This window comes from Mesoplodon bidens, assembly GCF_964165515.1.
Source record: "Mesoplodon bidens genome assembly, chromosome: 4".
Lineage (NCBI taxonomy): Eukaryota > Metazoa > Chordata > Mammalia > Artiodactyla > Ziphiidae > Mesoplodon > Mesoplodon bidens.
Genome location: NC_138160.1, coordinates 109214165 through 109234704, shown reverse-complemented (window position 1 = coordinate 109234704; position 20540 = coordinate 109214165). Strand labels below are relative to the sequence as shown.

At 38.7% G+C, this 20540-nt stretch overlaps 1 protein-coding gene across 1 annotated transcript in view; it reads right to left on the bottom strand.

The window, feature by feature from the left end:
* The window catches only part of SLC27A6 (solute carrier family 27 member 6), a 58867-nt gene that overhangs the window by 26382 nt on the left and 11945 nt on the right, over window positions 1-20540 (bottom strand). Inside the window, exons 3-4 of the mRNA XM_081232441.1 lie at window positions 12198-12356; window positions 10776-10900 (exon numbers count right to left, since the gene is read on the bottom strand). Coding sequence (XP_081088567.1) covers window positions 10776-10900; window positions 12198-12356 — 284 coding nt within the window. The remainder of the gene's footprint in view (window positions 1-10775; window positions 10901-12197; window positions 12357-20540) is intronic.

Sequence of the window (20540 nt, the reverse complement as noted above, 5' to 3'; positions counted from 1 at the left end):
TTCTCATTACAATTGAGTTTTCCTTTCAGGTCTGGACTAGGTAAAGATTGTGCTGGTCATGAACACATAGGTGTCCCAGTAACTGGTCTCATTACATTTCCTTCCCTCCTTCCTTCCTTCCTTCCTTCCTTTCTTCCTTCCTTCCTCCCTCCCTCCCTTTCTCTTTCTTTCTTTCTTTTTCTTTCTTTCTTTCCTTCCTTCCTTCCTTCCTTCCTTCCTTCCTTCCTTCCTTCCTTCCTTCCTTCCTTCCTTCCTTCCTTTCTTCCTTTCTTTCTTTCTTATTTTGCAGTACGCGGGCCTCTCACTGTTGTGGCCTCTCCCATTGCGGACACGCAGGCTCTGCGGACATGGCTCACGGGCCCAGACGCTCTGCGGCATGTGGGATCTTCCTGGATCGGGTCACGAACCCGTGTCCCCTGCATCGGCAGGTGGACTCTCAACCACTGCTCCACCAGGGAAGCCCTGTTGCTTTATTTTTTTTAATTATTCAACAAATTTTTATTGAGCACTACTATGGCAGGCACCATTCTGAGTACTGAAGATATAACTAGAGATAAAAATGATAAACTCCCTGCTTTCCTGGAACTTATATATAGGGTGGGGAGATTAAGTGACAACAAATAAAAATTATCTATAAAATATGTAATGGGGTAATAAGTTCTATGAGGAAAATAGAGCAGGGAAAGAGGACTGAGAGACAAACACTGTAAGAAAGAGCTGACTCCATTCTTGATGTTTGACTGCTGCGAGCTTTCAAACCACCCCCAAACCCCTTTCCTCTTCTGCCCTGTATCTGGGCAAGCTCTTGAGAAAGCCCAGGGTTCCTTCCTTTGGCAGCAACAGGAAATTCAAAGCTCGTGAGCAATCCTGCATGCACAAGGCCCCTCACCCTAGTGCTAGCCTCTTATCACAATAAAAGCTGAACCTGTCTCTTTCCCCTGCTTTCTCAAGCCAGTTTTTGACCTGCTTGGGCCCCTGCCCTACTCTCCCCAGAAAGCCCCATTATAGGAGTGATAAACCTGTTCATATTCTCTTACTGCATGTGTGGCATCGTCAGCAGTCTCAACATTTGAACCAGATTTTGGGTACGGGGTCCACGGGAGTTGGGAAGGTGACTATACCAGACGTTTATAGGGGTTGTCGCCAGAGAAACATCTCCAAAACAGGAGGAGGAGGCAAGCAAATATACGGGGGAACACTCAGTGGGAGGAAACTGAGAGTCCTGGTGCATTGAAGAAAAAGCGAGGAGGCCAGTGAGGCTGGGGTGGAGTAAACAAGTAGTCTGGTGGAGTGAGGGAGCGGATAGGGGAGGAGGTTCCAGCAGGGGAAGCAGATCACATAGAGCTATGTGGCCCGTGCCAAGGGGATCTGGATTTTCCTCCAAGTAAACTATCAGAAGGATTTGAGGAGTGAAGTAACATAATCTGACTTACATTTTAACAGAATCATTCCAATTGCTACGTAAGAATTGAAGCTAGGGGGGCAAAATGGAGTTAAGAGGAGGCATTGCTGGAATTTCAGGGGAGAAGTAGTGCTGATGGAGATGACAGCAGCAGGTCAGGTGGTAAGAGGAGGTTTGAGTCTGGATCTATTTAAAGGTTGAAACTGCAGGATGTGCTCATGGACTGGACAGGAGGTGTGAGAAAAAGAGAAGTTGCGAGGGACATTCTAGAGTGTTTGTGACTGAGTACCTGGAAGAATGGAGTTGTCATTAACTGAGACAGTCAAGATGGAAGCAAGGAGTACATGCTGAGGCAGGAGGTGCTGACAAAGTTCGCCACTTTTGAGAAGAGATGTCAATCAGATTTCTAAGTGGAGATGCCAAGTAGGAATCTAGACACACAAAAAGTTGACATCAAGGGAGAAGACAGGGCTACAGATATAAATTTGAGAGTTAAGTTGTAGATGGTATTTGCAGCTGGGAACATGTCCAGAGACAAAAGGGAAAAGCTTGATTGAGAGTCCTGGACACACTAACAATTAGAGGTCAGGAAGATTGAGGAAGATCCAGCAATGGAGACAATTTAAAGCTATAAACTGGCATTCCTGAACCTGGCTTATATGAGTCTAATGTAAAGACAGGTACTGATAAATGCAGTTCTGAACCTGTCAGGCTGGAGGCTAGAACAATTTTGGCACATCTGCTATGATAACAAGACTGTCTTGTGAGGCCTCTTGGGAGAAGGCTGTCTCCTCTTCCAGAGAGCCCCCAGCATTACGGTCAATCTGTTTTCATTTGTATTTCAGTACTTAACTCATTAATCCTTATGTCAGCTCTGGATGTAATTGTTATTACTCTCATTTTATAGATGAGAAAACTGGGGTGGAGGCTGCTCAGAAAAGCAAAAATTTGTCCAAGATCACAGAGCTTGTAAGACAGGGGAGACAGGCTTGAACTTCAAGCTCCCCAACTCCAGGGGGCAAAGAAATTAAATGCGTTGCCTGATGTCACATGATGAATTAATGGAAAAGATGGAATTAAAACCCTTATCTTGGGCTTCCCTGGTGGTGCAGTGGTTGAGAGTCCGCCTGCCAGTGCAGGGGACACGGGTTCGTGCCCTGGTCCGGGAAGATCCCACATGCCGCAGAACGGCTGGGCCCGTGAGCCATGGCCACTGAACCTGCGCGTCCGGAGCCTGTGCTCCGCAACGGGAGAGGCCGCAACAGTGATAGGCCCGCGTACCGCAAAAAAAAAAAAAACCAAAAAAAGCCCCCTCATCTTTAAATTCATTGTTACTTTTTTTCATTGGGAATAAAATCATCTATTGGAAAATTCTAGTTGGTAATAATTTGCTAAAGATTCTTGTATTTGCTGGTAAGCCTTACCAGAAGGGCAAAGATCAACCATTTCTGACCTTGACTTCGTATGTCCGTAGCATGAGTATCAGGAACAGACAATTAAAGGAATAGGCAACGTGAAAAACAGCAAATAAATAGTAAAATAAATAATCTTGAAGGTAAATTTTAAAATGTTAAATCAGTCTGGAATGTAGGCAAACCTTACTAACGTACCACATTTACAGTAACAGCAGGATATATCCCAAGAGGAAACAGGTATAATATTTTCAGGGTTTCTTATTTTATTTTTATTTCTAATGTTTTTGTATGACAAGTGTAATATAAAATTGTTAATATTTGAACATTATTAAAAAGTTTTATTTTAAAATAATCATGATCTAAATTGACTTTTACAATCAATGCAGTATGATTTTTGTTAGTCAAAGGCCAATTATTTTTTAACACCACAAAAATTACTCTAACTTTATAATGACATTCATGGAAAACATTACCATGTTCTGCATAAAAATAAAATCCTTCCATTTGAATTGGCTTCCCAGTTTACATTTTTTCACATATATCTCAAAACCGGATGGTGAGAATCAAAGGCTGAATTAGGAGAGGTAGGTATTTTATATAAAGACGGGAACTATGGCTCAAAGAGAAGAGACCAGCAGAGTCATACAACAAGAACTTGAAACTGAGCCTGTCTTTTGATTCCACAGCCAACACACTATCTGATGGCTTTCCACATAAAGCTAAATTTGTAGAGAAATTTAATAAATAAAGGATATATGTATTCTTAATGGAAATGACAGCAGGAAAGGTATAAGCAGATAGACAGAAAAAGATATGTATACTTTATATGTACCACTACCCATGAACTACGAATCATTAAGTATTAAATTAGCACTTATAAAAAGTATTTAATATATACACAGTTCTAAAACTTTCCAAAACATTAATTCCCTCCTAATTCTACTAACATTTAGGTTGCTAATAGCTATTTTTTTTTATCTTACCCCCTCATATTTCCTTTTGTTTTTTCCTTCTGCCTTTATTTATTTATTTATTTATTTGGCTGCATTGGGTCTTTGTTGCTGCGCTCAGGCTTCCTCTAGCTGCAGCGTGCGGGGGCTGCTCTTTGTTGCGGTGCGCGGGCTTCTCGTTGCAGTGGATTCTCTTGTGGCATAGGAACACGGGCTCTAGGCGCGCAGGCTTCAGTAGTTGCAGCACGCAGGCTCAGTAGTTGTGGCACACGGGCCCTAGAGCGCACGGGCTTCAGGAGCTGTGGTGCACAGGCTCAGTAGTTGTGGCTCACTGGCTCTAGAGCACAGGCTCACTAGTTTGGGCACACAGGCTTAGCTGTTCCATGGCACGTGGGATCTTACTGGACCAGGGAATGAACCTGTGTCCCCTGCATTGTCAGGCTGATCCTTAACCACTGCACCACCAGGGACGTCCCCTTCATCATTTATTAGTTGGAATTCTTCTGGTTCCTGTCCTGGGCATTTGTGTACCTGATCTTCTGAATGAAGTAGAATATAAGCCATGCTGAAGAAATAATCATCAAAATAATAAAGGATATTGACATGAAGACTAGAGAGCCATGGCTGAAGTTCTTTGGCAGCATTCGAGTTCCAACCGCTATTGTCATCTGTACAGAGATGTTTTTCTCCAGGTAACTCAAAATATCCTTACCTCTCAATTCTGTAATCATGACAGCAATAATATGTCAAGTGCCTGGATGAGTCATGGTGACTGGCTCCTCTTTGGATTTATTATTGTAGATAACCACAGCAACTGCATTGTGGAAAGCAGCCTGTGATATTTTCTCTTTAAAGGTGCAATTTCCCCTCTGCAGCAAGGCAATCCACTGTTTGGTGTTAGGAGGGACAAAGAACCATGTTTGAGGATCACAGCTCAGATGATCAGCAAAGTTCTGAAGGCCAGAAGTCTTAAATCAAGGTTGTTGGCAGGGCCATCTTCCCTCTGAACATCCTAGTGGAGAATCCTTGCTTGCCTCTTCCAGCTTCTGGTAGCTCCAGGTGACCCTGACTTGTGGTTGCATCACTCCAACCTCTGCCTCTGTCTTCACATGGCCTTCTCCTTTGTCATCCCTCATATTTCTATATTTGTAGTTTCTAAGCAGAAAAGAAAGTTCTGGTTCCTTGCCGACTTTTCTAAATGCTTTCATATTTAGTGTGAGAATAGTAAACACATCTTTGATTTATTTAAGAAAAACTGGGTTTTAAAAGAGAGTTGATTTTCTCAACCATGTGATAATATGCTTCAAATATTTGGGGAAAAGGAAAAATTTAAAAATATCTTTAAACGACTAGGTCTTGGAGGTAAAATCAATTGTTGTGAGTGTTGTCGAGAAAACAATGGTAATGAAACTAAATCAGAACATCTTAATAACAACTAAAATTCACAATAGTTTTAAAACGGCATTCCTTAGAGGTTACTATGTGTGATGAAAATGTTTCCACAGCTTAATGCTTTGAGAAACGACATCTTTCACAAGACGTGAAATGGGGAAAACATAATGGTAAAACACTTGAAGTTATATAGAAACTAAGAAAATGAAAACACGATAAAAAGAACAAATGCTTTAAAAATATCTATTTTCAATTAGAAAAGAAAAGAATAAGTGGTAATGCCCTGAATCAGGGACAAGGTAATGCCAATGCACTTAGCCTGTAACTGTCTTCAGACCCATTCAAAACATAACTGGTAAAACAAATAAACAAACAAGTTCAAGAGATTTAGGTTAAGTCAGCATCATTTAGTCTCCCCTATTGGAATTTTATTCTCTGGTACTGTTGCATTGTCTTTATCCTTACATCTTATCTAAATATAACAAGGACACCTCTTAAAGTTTGAAAGACATGATAGACTTTCTTTGGAGAAAATAAAGTAGGTGTCCTTTCATGTTGAAGTCTGAAAAAATCTCACATCATTAATTTCAACATTTTCATTTTTTTACCTTCAAAAAACACTTAGGGGTTCACTGCAGGACTGTCTAAACATTACTGGTGACAAATTTAGTACAATCCATATGGAAGTTAATGAACAATATTTAATATATAATTTAAAATATTTAATAAATATTTATCAAACATTCAGGTGTTTAAAAATTTCTCTCTTTTCATGATGGGGGTTGAGCATAATCCATTTTGTCGAAGTTTTAATATACTTTCACTACAGTATCCAGAATCATAAGTATACTTTCTGGCTCCCAATAAATATCTTAGATTTTAAGAAAATAGAATAAAGAAACAGGATTTAATTAATAGAAAACATATATACAAATATATACTAAAGAATATAAGCTATGCCTTGAGAATGTCAAAACGTGGGTGTTCCACATTGAGAGCTATAGACAAACTATATAGTGTAAATGATAAACTATAATGTTAACTTGAAAAATAGGCATCATACTTATGCGTTATAACATAGGTCTTTGCTAACTAGGTCCCATCCCTTGCACTCTTTGGGCTCCATATTCTTGCATCCAACTGCCTATTTTACTTCTTACCCTGGATGTCTAATTAACACACTAAACTTAACGGGTCCAAAAGAAATTTAATTTTCATTCCCCAAATCTCAGTTTTCCTTATCTCAGCAAATGGTTTGCAATTTGCCTAGACATTTGAACCAGAAACCTGGGACTCATCCTTGATTCTATCCATTTCTTCACTCTTCACTCCCTATTCTTGAACTAACAAGTCTTGTTACCTTTCCTTCAAAATAGATCCCAAATTGGTATAGTATTTTCCAGTTTGCCTTCATCTTTTTCCAAATACTCTGATGGGAACAAAATGAAATTTCTCCTCCAGGGTCTACTGAGCCCCATAAGATCTGGTCTATGGATGACCCAGCTCCTTCTCTTTAAACACTCAGGCTATGTCCTCTGTGGGCTGCTTCGTTTTCAGTTTATTCCATCCAGACTGCAGTCCCCCAGCTTTTCCATGGCTGGATCCCACCTGTCATAATGATTCCTCAGCTCACAGGTCAACATGTCAATGAAGTCTTCCCTGACCATTCAATCTATTATAATTAGCAATGCCCCACTCTCGCCACTCATTGGTCTCCATCACCTCAACCGGTTTTGTTTCTTCATAATATTTATCATTATATGTAATCACTCTTCTTCATGTGTGTGCTGGCTTATTTTCTCTCTCCTCAAACCAGAGTGTAAGTTACGTGAGAAAAGGGGTCTTGTTTGTCTTCTGTGCCCCTGTCGAGTCAAACCTACAACATTACTTGCATGAACAAATGAGTGACATGATCCTATTCCTAGGTAACCTAGGTATGGCAGAGTTATTTAAAAAAGATAAACTGTGCAGCAAGAGTCCCCCAGAGGATCACTGATGCCTAGAGTTCCACCACATTCCTCACCTATCAATATTAAATGCAGCATTAATATTAAGAAAATTTAAAGCTAGACCCAATCATAAAATGTATGATGGTCTCCAGTAATGTAGAAAATATGGAAGATTGGAAAGTGGGGAAAGAGCTGCCTTCCTAGTCTCAGGGGAAGAGGCTAATTACCCCAACACTCCATGACTAAGAGAAGCCAGTACCTCAGCTTTTTTTTTTTTTAAGGACAGTGCTGCTGCCAGCAGTTTGAGGCACATCCAGTGTTTATGCGAAAGGAAATATTGTAACTGGAGTTTTTAAAAAGAGAAAAAAGATGGGGTTGGGTGGGGGGTGCTAAGTGCTTCCAGCCAGGGAAAACCAACCCTAGGATGTTTTTATACAACTATATACAAACACTCAACACAGACTGTGGCTTCTGCCTGCAGGTAAATGTCCTTTGGAATATATTACTTACCTGAGATTGACAACAACTCTGGATATACTTAGGGAATATGTGGTTTTGCTTTCTTTTAATGATTTATATTAAATATCTATGGGGCTTCAAACCACGACTCATGAGACATGCAATTTAATGTCTTTGAGGGTGTGGACCATGTCACTTGTTCACTCTGTGGCCCTACTTGAACCCACTGCTATGTTGGCTGCACAGCAGACACTGACACTTCCTTTCAGGGGAAGTTCACTGAAAGGAATGAACACTGGACAGCAAGAAAGCAAGATCTCCTTGAAGGGATAAGATGTCATAACAAAATGATTTTCTCCCTTTCCCAATCTTTAATGCCAAGAACTGTTTGTACTCTTTCTGTGAGAAATCAACAAAGAGGATTAGGTAATACAATGCATCTCTGCTAAAAAAAATCATTCACTTTTCCTTTGGCAAATCTATATTTATTTCCCTCTCTCGTCCTCAACTTGTCTTCAGGTAAGTGGTTAGAGATTATTACACAAACACTAGTCTTTCCTCAAAGAACTTTAATTAATTAATTAATTAAGAATTAGAATACTTAATAACTAAAAGCAACCAGGAGTTCTGCTTTCAATTCTCAGTTCTCTCAAATTCTCTGCAGCTACAGTATTTCCCCCAAATCAGTGCATTACAAATTCAGAGACGTGAAAAGACTATTTCATTTCATTTAAAAAAGTCAAAGGAAAACACCTTGAAAAAAGACTTGTAGCAAATATGACAAACTGTTAATTCCTTTATTATATGAAACGAGAGCTCAAATGAATAAGCTAAAACATTATGTGCCAAAGAGATAAATGAGTAAAAGACTCAGAAGAGGTATTTTAAAAGGGAAATACAGCTAGAAAACTATCCCACCTTGCCAGTAATCTTAACAAAGAAATTAAAAATGTTTGTTTATAGTCTATAAAATTATAAATAAAATTAGAAATCTTTTCCTCATTTTTTTTAAAAAAAATAGGACATTCTTTGTTCAAACAGAATATCACTACGAAGCCCAAGCAAGTTGGGTTTCATCTACCATATTTGACAGGGTGGGCCATGGAAACTGGCCTTTCTCCCTGTTCTCCATCCTACAGGGACTTCTGAGGAAGCTTAAAAAGCATAACGTGTTTTAGGTGTTACCCACATAAGTAAAATGTAAGTGTTATTGACTGACAACAACAACAACAAAAACAACTAGTGTTGGGCTTCCCTGGTGGTGCAGTGGTTGAGAGTCCGCCTGCCAATGCAGGGGACACGGGTTCGTGCCCTGGTCCGGGAAGATGCCACATGCCACGGAGCGGCTGGGCCCGTGAGCCATGGCCGCTGAGCCTGCGCGTCCGGAGCCTGTGCTCCACAGCAGGAGAGGCCACAACAGTGAGAGGCCTGTGTACCGCAAAACAACAACAACAACAACAACAACAACAACTAGTGTCTAGTTTTCCATGAAGGACACTGGAAGACCACTATTTTTAATACCACTCAGTATCAAAAAGAGACTGTGCAGTGGGCATACTCCCACATTGTCGATGAGATTCTAAATCACATCCACCACTCTGAACAGTAGTCTGGAAATATGCCATAAAAAAATCACCAAAATACCCATGCCCTTTGACTACCTTCACTTCTGAGGCCCTACACTGACTATATTCCATGAAGATACTAAGTACAGCATCGTTTAAGGTGGTAAAACTTTAGAAAAAAATTAGTGCATGAATCCAACCATTCAATAGATACTTATAGAGCAAATGATCTTGCAAAAGTTAATGGTACTAATAAAGGATGAGAGGAAATAGAATGACTGGGGGCACGGTCTAGAAAAGCCATGAAGAAGTTCATTAGGTAGTGCTTACTATGTCCTATACTGAAGGAGGGTTTCATTTTACTGGAGGGCATTAATTCCTTAAATTACATAGTCCAGATATCATATCATCAAAGAATACAATGAAAACTATAAGAGAAAATATGAAGCTTGTGGCATTATAATTATTCTACTGGGAATCCTCAGGTAAGACCACAACTCTGATATTGGCAAAATCTCCTGGAGGAAAATAAAGGTCAAAAAGCTAAAACACTTTTCTGGGACTCCTTGTCTTAGCTATGGATGTGGGGAATCTTCAGCTATTTGAAGTACTCCTGACCAAAAAAAGAAGAAGGATGGCTTCTCCCACAAGGAGGCAGGTCAGGAGTTAGATGGAAGGTCTCTCCATGGCAAACTCCAAGCTTAAATTTACAGGCATTTTGTAAATAAGATTATCCAGTTTCAGATTCTTCTCTGTGTTATCTCTCCTGTGTAATTCCATATCTTTAATAAAGTCTTATTTAAATGCCTCCAGTCTCGTCTCAGTTGTGCTGTGGGTAAAGAAAGGCAACCTCTGTCACCATCCTTCAAGGGGGCTGGTTTTGATTTGATTACAGGCTGAGAACCTTCCTTGTAGTCTCAAGAATGCTTGGACAATCAGACAGTGAAAAAATAAGCACCTCAAAATACAAATGAGACCAGGAAAAGGACAACAACTTCTGAGGGCAAAAAAGCAAACGAACTAATAAAGACAAGCTTTAGGCTAATGCAACTGTCTCTGCGGGTCTATTTTCAGAAGGGGGTAATTGATCAAAAGTTCATGGAAATGATTGCTTGAGGTGGTGGGGAGACAAGTGCAAATCAAAGCAAAGTTTCTTTTTAAGCTTACAGCAAAACCAAACAAAAAGATATTCTGATGTAATCACTTATTCAAAAGAAAATAAATAGAAAAACAAGTATAATCATTGTTATTAGTTTTTGTGTGTTATTTAAAGACCAGCATTTTAAAAATGATCTAATTCAACCCTTGGAATAACTGCTTTCTATAACCAGAAAATAATTTCATAATCAGATGCATGCTATGTTTACAGAAATTTTAATCCGTCTAAACATGAAGTGGACTGGATTGCAAGTCTGTCTTCTCCTGCCTCAATATAAAACACATTAGTACATTCCTGATATCCTCCTTCTATTTTCTCTGACTTGTTTTATACTTATTTTATCTTGGGGTTTTGCATACATCTTTGTAAGTCAGTTAAACTATGTTCTGGAAGAAAATGGAGTGTAAGCAAACAAAAATTATTTTCTCTCAATTATTTTTTCTTTCTGAAATTACTTTTTCTCTCTGACAACGATTAGTCTTACCTTAGGTTGTTTGCAAAGGTAGCGACAAAGTTCTCCAATGTACTGAAACACAGTCACATTATACTTTTTGCAGTCATTCCAAAATTGGCTTGCTGAAAATTTCTTCTTTAACACACAAGTAGCACCTACAAGAAAAGGTATAAAAAGGCAAAAGGGAAAAAAATTCAAGGGCAGAATTAACATAAAACACAAATGATTTTGCTCTGTCTAGAACACTTTTGCTCACTTTCAAGGCTTTTATAATCCATCAGTGGCCATTTATATCAAGCTCATTTGAAAACATTAATCTTACAGTCCAGTAAGTCTTCTAAAAATATTCATGTTGTAATTTTATATTTTGACTGTAGATATACTTTTTGCAATATATGGGATGAAAGAAGCAATCAAAATATGTAGGAGAATTACAAGTATTAGAGCATGAATATAGATAAGGTCATCCTTCTTCACAGAAACCAAGAATATTCACTTAGTTTCAACGTTGAATATATACATAGTATTCATTTAAAAAAAATTTTAAGCAGTCTCAATATAGTTTGAGATTGAGAGCTGGTAAGGTAGAGTTAGTATGAAAGCACCAACAAAAAGGTTCATTGATGACTGCTAATTTTAATAACCTAATTTTAATAATAATGTAAGTCATATGAATATGTTCCAAGGAAAATGCTAATGTCTTGACCCTCATCTTTATTTATTGTGGACATTGATCATATTTTAAATATACTATTCTATAAGATTACTTTATAGTATTTTAGACAAACATAAATAATGGTGAATTATCTCTGTATATTATTTCTGGGCTAACTAGTAACAGACACATAATCTCAGCATTGTTATGAATGGAATCTACTGAGTCGCCAGCTCTACCAACTGACTTCTTGGGTATCTGGGGTACACTGTTTGCAAAGATAGCCTCAACAATTTCTCCTACGCCCTTACCTTTGCAGTGTGAATTTGCCACCCTTCCCTTCAAGAAGTGGGATCTCTTTCCCCACTCTTCAAATCTTGAATTTAAACTGGCTTGTGACTTGCTTTGATCAACAAAATGCAGGTGAAATGATCCATGTTACTTCTGAGGAGGCTAAGACTTAAGAGCTACACAGCTTCTGAGTTCACCCTCTGGGAAGGCTCCTACCACCATTTAAGGACAGGGGCAGCAACCACTCAAGGGTAAGCGACCACATGGAGAGGGAAGCCCTGTCAACAGCCAGATCCAACCACAAGGCCAAATTACTGCTCTTTCCACTTCAGGCATACACTGAAGTATGTGATGAAATTGTGTCCTTTTAATAAATATTTTTTTATAATTGTATAACATGCACACGATCACTCTGAATTCTACTGATAGAATTTTGAACTTTAATGAAGGCAAGTTCCAATTATTAGGCATTTTGAGAACTTATGAAACAGAAAATAAAAGCTTACCTAACTCAATACATCCACCAATTCCCAGGAGAGATCCTGCACTATGATACAGAGGAAGGGTTATATAAATGATGTCATTGGAAGTACAACCAAAAGCCCATAATCCAGCAGAACCCTTCAGAGCCTGCAGCTGACAAATTACAGCTGCTTTTGGGAGACCTAGAAAAGAAAGAAAGAAAGAAAGAATAGAATAGATACTATGCTGGTATCAACTACAACAGCAGTTGAGACAAAAATACATCAAAATAGTCTATATCCTTGGTAAAAGGGGCCATACAAATGTCAGCTACAACTGTAATTAATCTCTAGAATCTTAGATCTACCCAGAAGGATTAAAACTATAAAATTACATAGAGTTTGAGATCTTGTAAGGTTCAAAGAGCCATATCTGTTATAAAGATGCCAAAAATATGTCATTCTTTCTCTGGTTCAACATATTTACCGAATAAAGCCCAAGTTGTCATGGGTTTTTGGTGACAGCAGCACATGTAGCTATGAACCCCAGTCCACAGTGACTTCCAGACACTCACCAGGGTGAGCCTCAAGTCCACCTTGCTGCTGCACCTGCTTTGATATTTTCTGACAGGCTTTGTGCTCCATTTCCATTAACTGGAAGATCTCATACACAAAATTGGCATGATCTTGCCTACCATCCTAACCAAAATTCATTTACTACATTTTTTCAAAAGAAGTTTCTGTGGCTTTTCCTGATAGGTTGGCATCTCACACCCTAAAAGAGTTTATGGTCATCCACATGCACAGGGAATCCCTCCAAAATTTCTTCTCAAAGCCATGTATAAAGATTTTGAGTGAGACTAGCATCCTTGATTCTTGATAATGCAATGCCTTTCTCTTCTTCGTTGAGAGAATCAAATATTTATGCATTTTCTGCTTCCGAGAAGTTCCCACCTACTGTTCTTCAGTCAGCATATTTCCTACTTTCCATATTGTTCCTGACCTCATGGCAACCCAGCCTTAAAAATAACTTTTCAGTTGGAGGTATGTCGAAAAAAGAAGGATGCTTTATCTAGTTATTTTCCACCTGTGTGCTTATGTCACTCCTGTAAAGCACTTTAGTGAGCGAATTAGTCATGTTTTCGTTCCTAATTTGGTTAGCTTTAAGTGAATAATGATCTCATTAATTTATTATTAAATTATTCAAGGTACTCAGACTTTTTGATAAAGGAGACAACAGATAGGAGCTTATGCAACAAATGAAAGTGATCAAAGGTTCATAGAGTTTAAAGTTTTAAAGAAGGAAAGAAGAACCAACAGAATAAATGAAGCTTGTTAAAACTGCAATTTAGAGTCCCTTCTTGGAAGAGCTAGAAAGCACATTAACATATTAACGCTTTCGACAAGCCCAACAGTACAGAAATGTTACTATGTTTTCAATGATGTTTCTCAAGCTCATGTGGTCATAAAGCCCCTTTACAACTTTTATTTCCCTTCTTTGTAGACATGAAGGGACATGCTGTGCCACATGCTTGGAGAAATGCTACCTTAGATGGTTTCTGAAGTCCTTTGTTCTTCCAACCTTCTATGAATCCCTAGCATTGAAACTCTCCACATGTCCGCAGATGTGAGGAGACCACTGGGATAAGGTCCAGGCGTAAAGGTGGGAGTGAGGCTGTGTCCAGTAAATTGGGGATTAGCAGGAAGAAGGAGGAACAGATGGTATCAAGAGGAAAACCAATTTAGGGGCAGGGATGAAAAAATCTGGGGGATTCGGGGATAATTATGGAAAAAGGAAAGAATCCATAAGATTAAGGAGAAGGAGAGACAAAAGTAAATAGAGACGTAGATGGTGATAGCAACTGGCCCCAGGCGCAGCGTGGAAGGCAGTTCTGTCTTTTTCCCCCTCCCACTACTTACCGGAGTGGTTGAAGGCAAGGCTGCTCTGTCCAGGCTTAAGTAGCCTTTCCTAGAGATCTTCAGGCACCTAACCAATTTCAGTGAGCAACAACAGAACTAGAAGTTGGCAGACTGAACACATACATAGGCCAAAAGAATGGGACTGGAGATGACAGCAACACAATTTTAGAAAGGCAGATGGGGACTTCCCTGGTGGTCCAGTGGGTAAGACTCTGCACTCCCAACGCAGGGGGCCCAGGTTCATCGGGGAACTAGATCCCACATGCATACCGCAACTAAGAATTCACATGCCACAACTAAGACCCGGCGCAGGGAGGGAGGGAGGGAGGGAGGGAGGGAAGGAAGGAAGGAAGGAAGGAAGGAAGGAAGGAAGGAAGGAAGGAAAAAACAGAAAGGCAGATGGACAACTGGTGACTGACACAGCAGACCCAAGAAGATGAAACCGAAGCTGAAGCCTTGAAGAAAGTTGCTTTGCTCCCACAGAACCCCAGCGAGGCTCAGAAACTTGATGACCAGGTACCCCCCAGAGTGGAGTATCAATATGGAACTATAAAGAGGGAGCTAATTGGGAGTTCTGTTTAAGAAGCAATTCCATCACAGTCATAGATAAGGGAATCATCCCTTGTTCATCAAGATCTCACAGAATCTCCCAGGTCAAAGACACGTGAATGGTATAAAAACTGACCTCAATCCTTTCCTTACTCAGAGACATTCTAAGTCTGTTCCTGGGTCCATGGATATAGTATTTTGGTGAGCTTGGGCAAACAGGACTTCATAGTAGTAAAATGATTAGGAAAGATTCAATATAATCCAAAATGCTCCTTTATAACCTGCCTGAAAGGGCCTATGAGCAAACTCTACTGCCATCATTTAACTTTTCCAAGTCTCATTTCTTTACATCACTTCGTAACTTGCACCAACACCTTCATCGTTATCAACATTATAAGACTTTTATGTGAGAATCAAGTGATTTTTATGATAATAGGTGACATACTAATATTAATTCTCATGTTCATTACAATTATCATCACTTAATTCAGCTCTGGGTTTTGAGTTGCAAAACATCAGCTTATATTAGAGAGAGAGAACAAGAGAGATGCTTTTAATAAAAAATGTCAATTAAGTCTCTAACAAGGCTCAACGTGAGACAGGCTGGGAGCTGGCGCCTGGGATCCTTTATTGTAGTTGCTTCACCTTGAGCAACAGAATACAAAGAAACTATAAGGGACTAAAAATAACTGCATGCATGCACAGTTGAGGCAATTATGAACAATAAAATACAAAAAGGCTACAAATCAACTGCCATTTCTGAGGTGCCTGGAGCAAAAGCAGGGTACTGCACGTGATCCCTGCACAAAGTACCACCAAGGGTGTGGGCAGAACCTAAGCCACCCTCCAGCCCAACCCACCAATCCACCCCTACCCTCACCCCATTTAAGGAACCAGTCCCTCCTCAGGGAGTATGGGCACCTGTTACTTGTTTTCACTTCCTCATGCTGCAGCATGAGTCCCAATAAAGCCTAGCATTAATCCCTCATCTGACGTCTTATCAATATCTATTGAGTAGAACTTAATCACTTTCTATTGATTAAAGAGTCCAAGGGCCCTAGTCAGTAAAAAATGTGATTTTGTTACATTCTTTGATAGCTTTGCATTTATAAAGCATGACATCTACTATATGCCTAATTCTGTATGTTGCTGTGCTCTGATCTCTACAAGACCCCATGTTGCTCAGAACTTTAAGCTAACAGGAGATTCTATCTGTAAAACTTTCCCTGTATAAGATCATTCACAATCCAAATTTGGAAGAATGTCAATAAATGCTTTTGATATTTTAAAATGCAAAAAATAAAATAAAATTACAGCCCCAGATTGCTTCCTCCACACTGGTATAAGATCTGATGTGTATTCTCTGGAAAAAGATGAGCCTCTGGAAACACCAGGAAGAAGAGAGGCTGAACAAGTAGGGAGAATAAGAGAAAGTCTGCATTCTTCTCCAGCTCCCTTTTTACACTTGACTAGTTTTCCCTTCAAGATTCTTATCTGAGGAATCTGAAGCACCCAGGAGTAAAAACTGACAGTCAAGAATCTCCCAACAAAATGTTGTGAACAATGAAACTAACCAGCCCACAATCCCACTCAATCACACAGAGCTTCTAGTTAGGATTTGGTTTGTTTTTGTGTATGTGTGTTTTGGTGGCTGCATTTTAAATATGCACAGCCAAAGGTCACCAGATATTTGAGGAAATCCTCTAGGGTAAAGAACAGAGACCAACATAAAACAAAAGATAAAAGGATGTCAGAGAAAATAGAGACAAGGTAGAGAGGAGAAATTTTCAAAAAATATTAACATTCTGAGAGGTATGAGACAATGAAGTATCAATAATACAAAAATAACATGCTACAAAATTAGAAATATTAAGAGAACACAAGGGCTAAAAGATAAATCTCTCAAAAAGTAAATCAAGGGGTCCCATCAGTGAAAAACAGGCTTTTTTTTTTTTTTGGCTGACTGTTAAAAGCTAAATTTTAGAAAGTCATCTCTTGTCAAAAGGTTTACACCTTCCCATCTTGATTTTAAAAGCATGTCAAACAATCCACATCAGATGCCATAAACGTGAACTGCAAGAGGAAATGGTACAATCTTAGTGAATGGGAATTGGAATCAAAAGGGTTTGCTGAAACAATCTAACCGGTGCCAGCAGAAAGGATCCAGGGACATCAAGTCCCCGTGTGTTTAAAGGTTCTATGAACTCGTGGTGACCTTGTTCCAGTTGCTTGGCACACTGCCTTAAAAGACATGAGACCCATTTTACGCCAGGCACTTTGCCCGGATGAGAGGTCTAAAAGAGCCCAGTCCTACAGGAATAAAGACACAGATGTAGAGAATGGACTTGAGGACACAGGGAGGGGGAAGGGTAAGCTGGGACGAAGTGAGAGAGTGGCATGGACATATATACACTACCAAATGTAAAATAGATAGCTAGTGGGAAGCAGCTGCATATAGCACAGGGAGATCAGCTGGGTGCTTTGTGACCACATAGAGGGGTGGGGTAGGGAGGGTGGGAGGGAGACGCAAGAGGGAGGGGATATGGGGATATATGTGTATGTATAGCTGATTCACTTTGTTATAAAGCAGAAACTAACACATCATTGTAAAGCAATTATACTCCAATAAAGATGTTAAATAAATAAATAAATAAATATTTTTTAAAAAGGGTTTGCTGTCCTTCCTAGAATGCTCTAAAATGTCAAAGCAGTTGCTTGTGTTTAACTGTGAACAAATAAAAATTTATTATTTTGCACTTAAAAAAAAGTAAATCAAAAGGTAAGAGAAGGAAAATAGGATATAAAAGATTAGAAAATTAATAACTCAGTGCAAGGAGGCCAATCTTTAAAAAGTTACAGTTCCAAAGATAAAAGATCAAAAAAGCAAACAAATATAATAGAAGGAGGGAATGGGCAGAAAGAATAGAAATAAAGAAGGAAAAAGAAGAATATGTAGACACCTTTAAAAAAAATTTTCAAGTACCTAGACTTGCAATACATGGGTTTCTAGATTTAAAAGGCTTACAAATTTACCAGCAAAATTAATAAGTAAGACTGGTTCCAGTACAAATAATCATGATATCATAGACTACTGAAGGCTAATAAAAGATTCTAAAAATCCCAAAAAAGAAAGAAAGAAAAACAATACCAGTTTGCAAGTAAAGGATTAGAAATCAGAAAGAAAATTTCTCAATATGTGTACTGGAAGACAGAAGATAAAAAAGCAATGCCTTCAAACCCCTGCATCAATATCATTTTCTAATCTATACAAACAAGTGTAAGGGTAGAAAAAGACACTCTCAGGCATATAAGGACTTAAAACGTACCTGCTAAATACTCTTTATCAAGCAGCTAATTAAAGCAGTGCAGTGATAAAATGAAAAGCAAACTAAGGAAATGAATTTAGAATCTAAGAATCAGGGGATCAGAAAAAAAGAAAAGAGTTGAAGGGAATTCTCAGGGTGATGGTGAGGAATGAACCCAGGACAGTAAGAGAGCAACAGGTCAAGACTGGAATCATAGGGAGGAAAGCTCTGGGAAAGATGCAGCCAAGAACATGGGCTTGACAAAATTCAGACTAGCTTTTCAATATCTAAAGGTGAGTTACTTTTTGATAAAGGGATGGGTACAAACCATTTATAGGTGTATAGAAAACTAAGCAAGCAAACAAACAAAAACAGATGATTAATCCAAGGTTGGGGAGAGTTTTACATGAAAGGAAATAAATATAATTTTGTTATACTATAGAGCTCAGCAAGAAATAGTATTTACTAAGTTATGATACTGATACCAATCAAACAAAAATTTATGATGAAACAATATTAGGGTGATATTAGAGAGAGAAAGTATCTGCACCAGAGAGAAAGAAATGAGTGGAGGGAGAGAGTGGTAAAGAAAGAAGATAAAATCCTCATCTTCCATTGTGGAAAAGCAGTACATACTTTTTAGTAGGTACCTATTAAGTATCCAGTAAAATACTATTAATAAATCTATTTAGATAAATGGAGGTGATTACAGAAGGAAAGATCTAAAAATACTGAATGTAATTGGTTTCGGGATGGAGAAATAGAGGGGTAAGCAGGGTACTTTTCTCTAAAATTTTTAAAACTATTAGAATTTTTCATCTCTGTGCTGTGTAACTTTAATACAAATAAATATCAAATAGAAAAAATAGCGCTTTTGCTTTCAGCCTGTTGTGCAAATGTATCAAACACTCTGGTTTTAATCTTCAAGGACAAAAGATGTTAACAGTCTGCTCCACACTGTTCTCTTTTGGGGTGGGGAGGGGGGTTGGAGGGAGCGGAGAGTGGTAAAGATTGTTTTGAAGACCAAAGTCACTTTCTAGTTTTACAAGAAAACACCATAAAGACAAATTGGTCAAGTAACTTCCGTTGGAAGTTTTCAAAGCATATAATTTCCAAAATTTTATTGTCTCTTTCAAAGTCCAAAGTCAGTCTGAATTTATGCTGGCGACTTGATACATATTAGCATTTCCTAGTTCATTTATCAAAGCTGTTGCAAACAAAGTCAAAAAGAAAACCATAGTCTACTCTCCAGTATAGAGGAGATCATTGTTAGCCTCCAAATAGGAAAAAGAAAAAGAAAAAAATAAGAAAATTTTACCAATGCAATAGTAGTTTTGCTTACAATACTACCTGTGCATAAGAAATTAGTACCAATATTTTTAATATGCCTCTAATTCAAACTCCCAGTCATCTTCAAATTAATTACAAAAGCTTACTTAGACTACCAAAGATATCATTCAATTTTTCTTAAGAACCAATTAAGTTTAACATTTCTTTTGAATTCTCAGGTAGTTTCATATTCTTTGTGTGTGTTGTTGTTTACCTAAAAAAAGGAAAGTTTAGTTACTTGATTCTATTTTGTATCCTTCCTCAAACCCGCAATGCCTTCAAGATTTCCTGTTTCTCACATGTTCCAGTCAACTTACGCAAAAGGAGGAGAGCCGGCTACAGGTGGTTAAATTGCAGCTACACTTGGATTGTGCTTAGGATTTAACATTTTATACAAGAATAAAGAAAATTATTTTAAAGTAGACTAATGTATTTTTTTAACCCAGCAGGATAATTAGAAACTATTTAAACTAATCTTTTTATTTTATACATTATGCATCTAAGGAAAGCTAGCAAAGATCCTGCCAAAGAAGCTGGCCAAATTCCACACTCTGAGCAACCGGGTTGGGTCAAGTCTTCACACATTCCTGTGCCATTTGTGCTACCAAACTTGAGGAAAATCTTTCCACATGAGACAATGGCCAAGTGAACATGGTGACTTGTCAAGTTAAAGTTAAAGCAATTACCTTTTTCATCCAAGTTTGGGAGTTCCAAGATCTAAGAACCCCAGGTCTTCTTGGATGCATGCTTTCTGAGATGTCCGGTGACTATGAAACCGAGTGCCCCTAAAACCAAGTCCTCTTACCAACTTTATGATTAATCTCTCTATATCCAAAGGTTTGTTCCCTTTTTTGTTCCCTCTGACCTCAATTCTGGGCTAACTGAACAATAATCAACCAGAGTCAGATGACTAAAATTGCTCTTGCGGATAACATTGTTAATGTACTAAAGTAGCTATTACAGATATCATTAATGTGTAAACCCAGTTTGTTCCTCTGGGGTGAGATGAGCTCACAGACCCTCAAGCTGTGGACCACCTGGTCAGAGAGTTGTAAACCAGAGACAGCCTGACTCCCCGAAACTATCACAGAAATGTCACAAGCTGATGATTAACCCTAGCTTCTTTCTTCTTCCCCTTTAAGAAACCCTTAACTCAAAGATCAAGTTGGAGTGGATCTGAGGCTGGGCACCCTGCAATAAATCCTTACTGGGCTGCAGACTCCCACTGTCAGAGCTTGGCTTTCTGTGTCAAGGGCACATGAGTTCTTTGCTCAGTTACAACTAC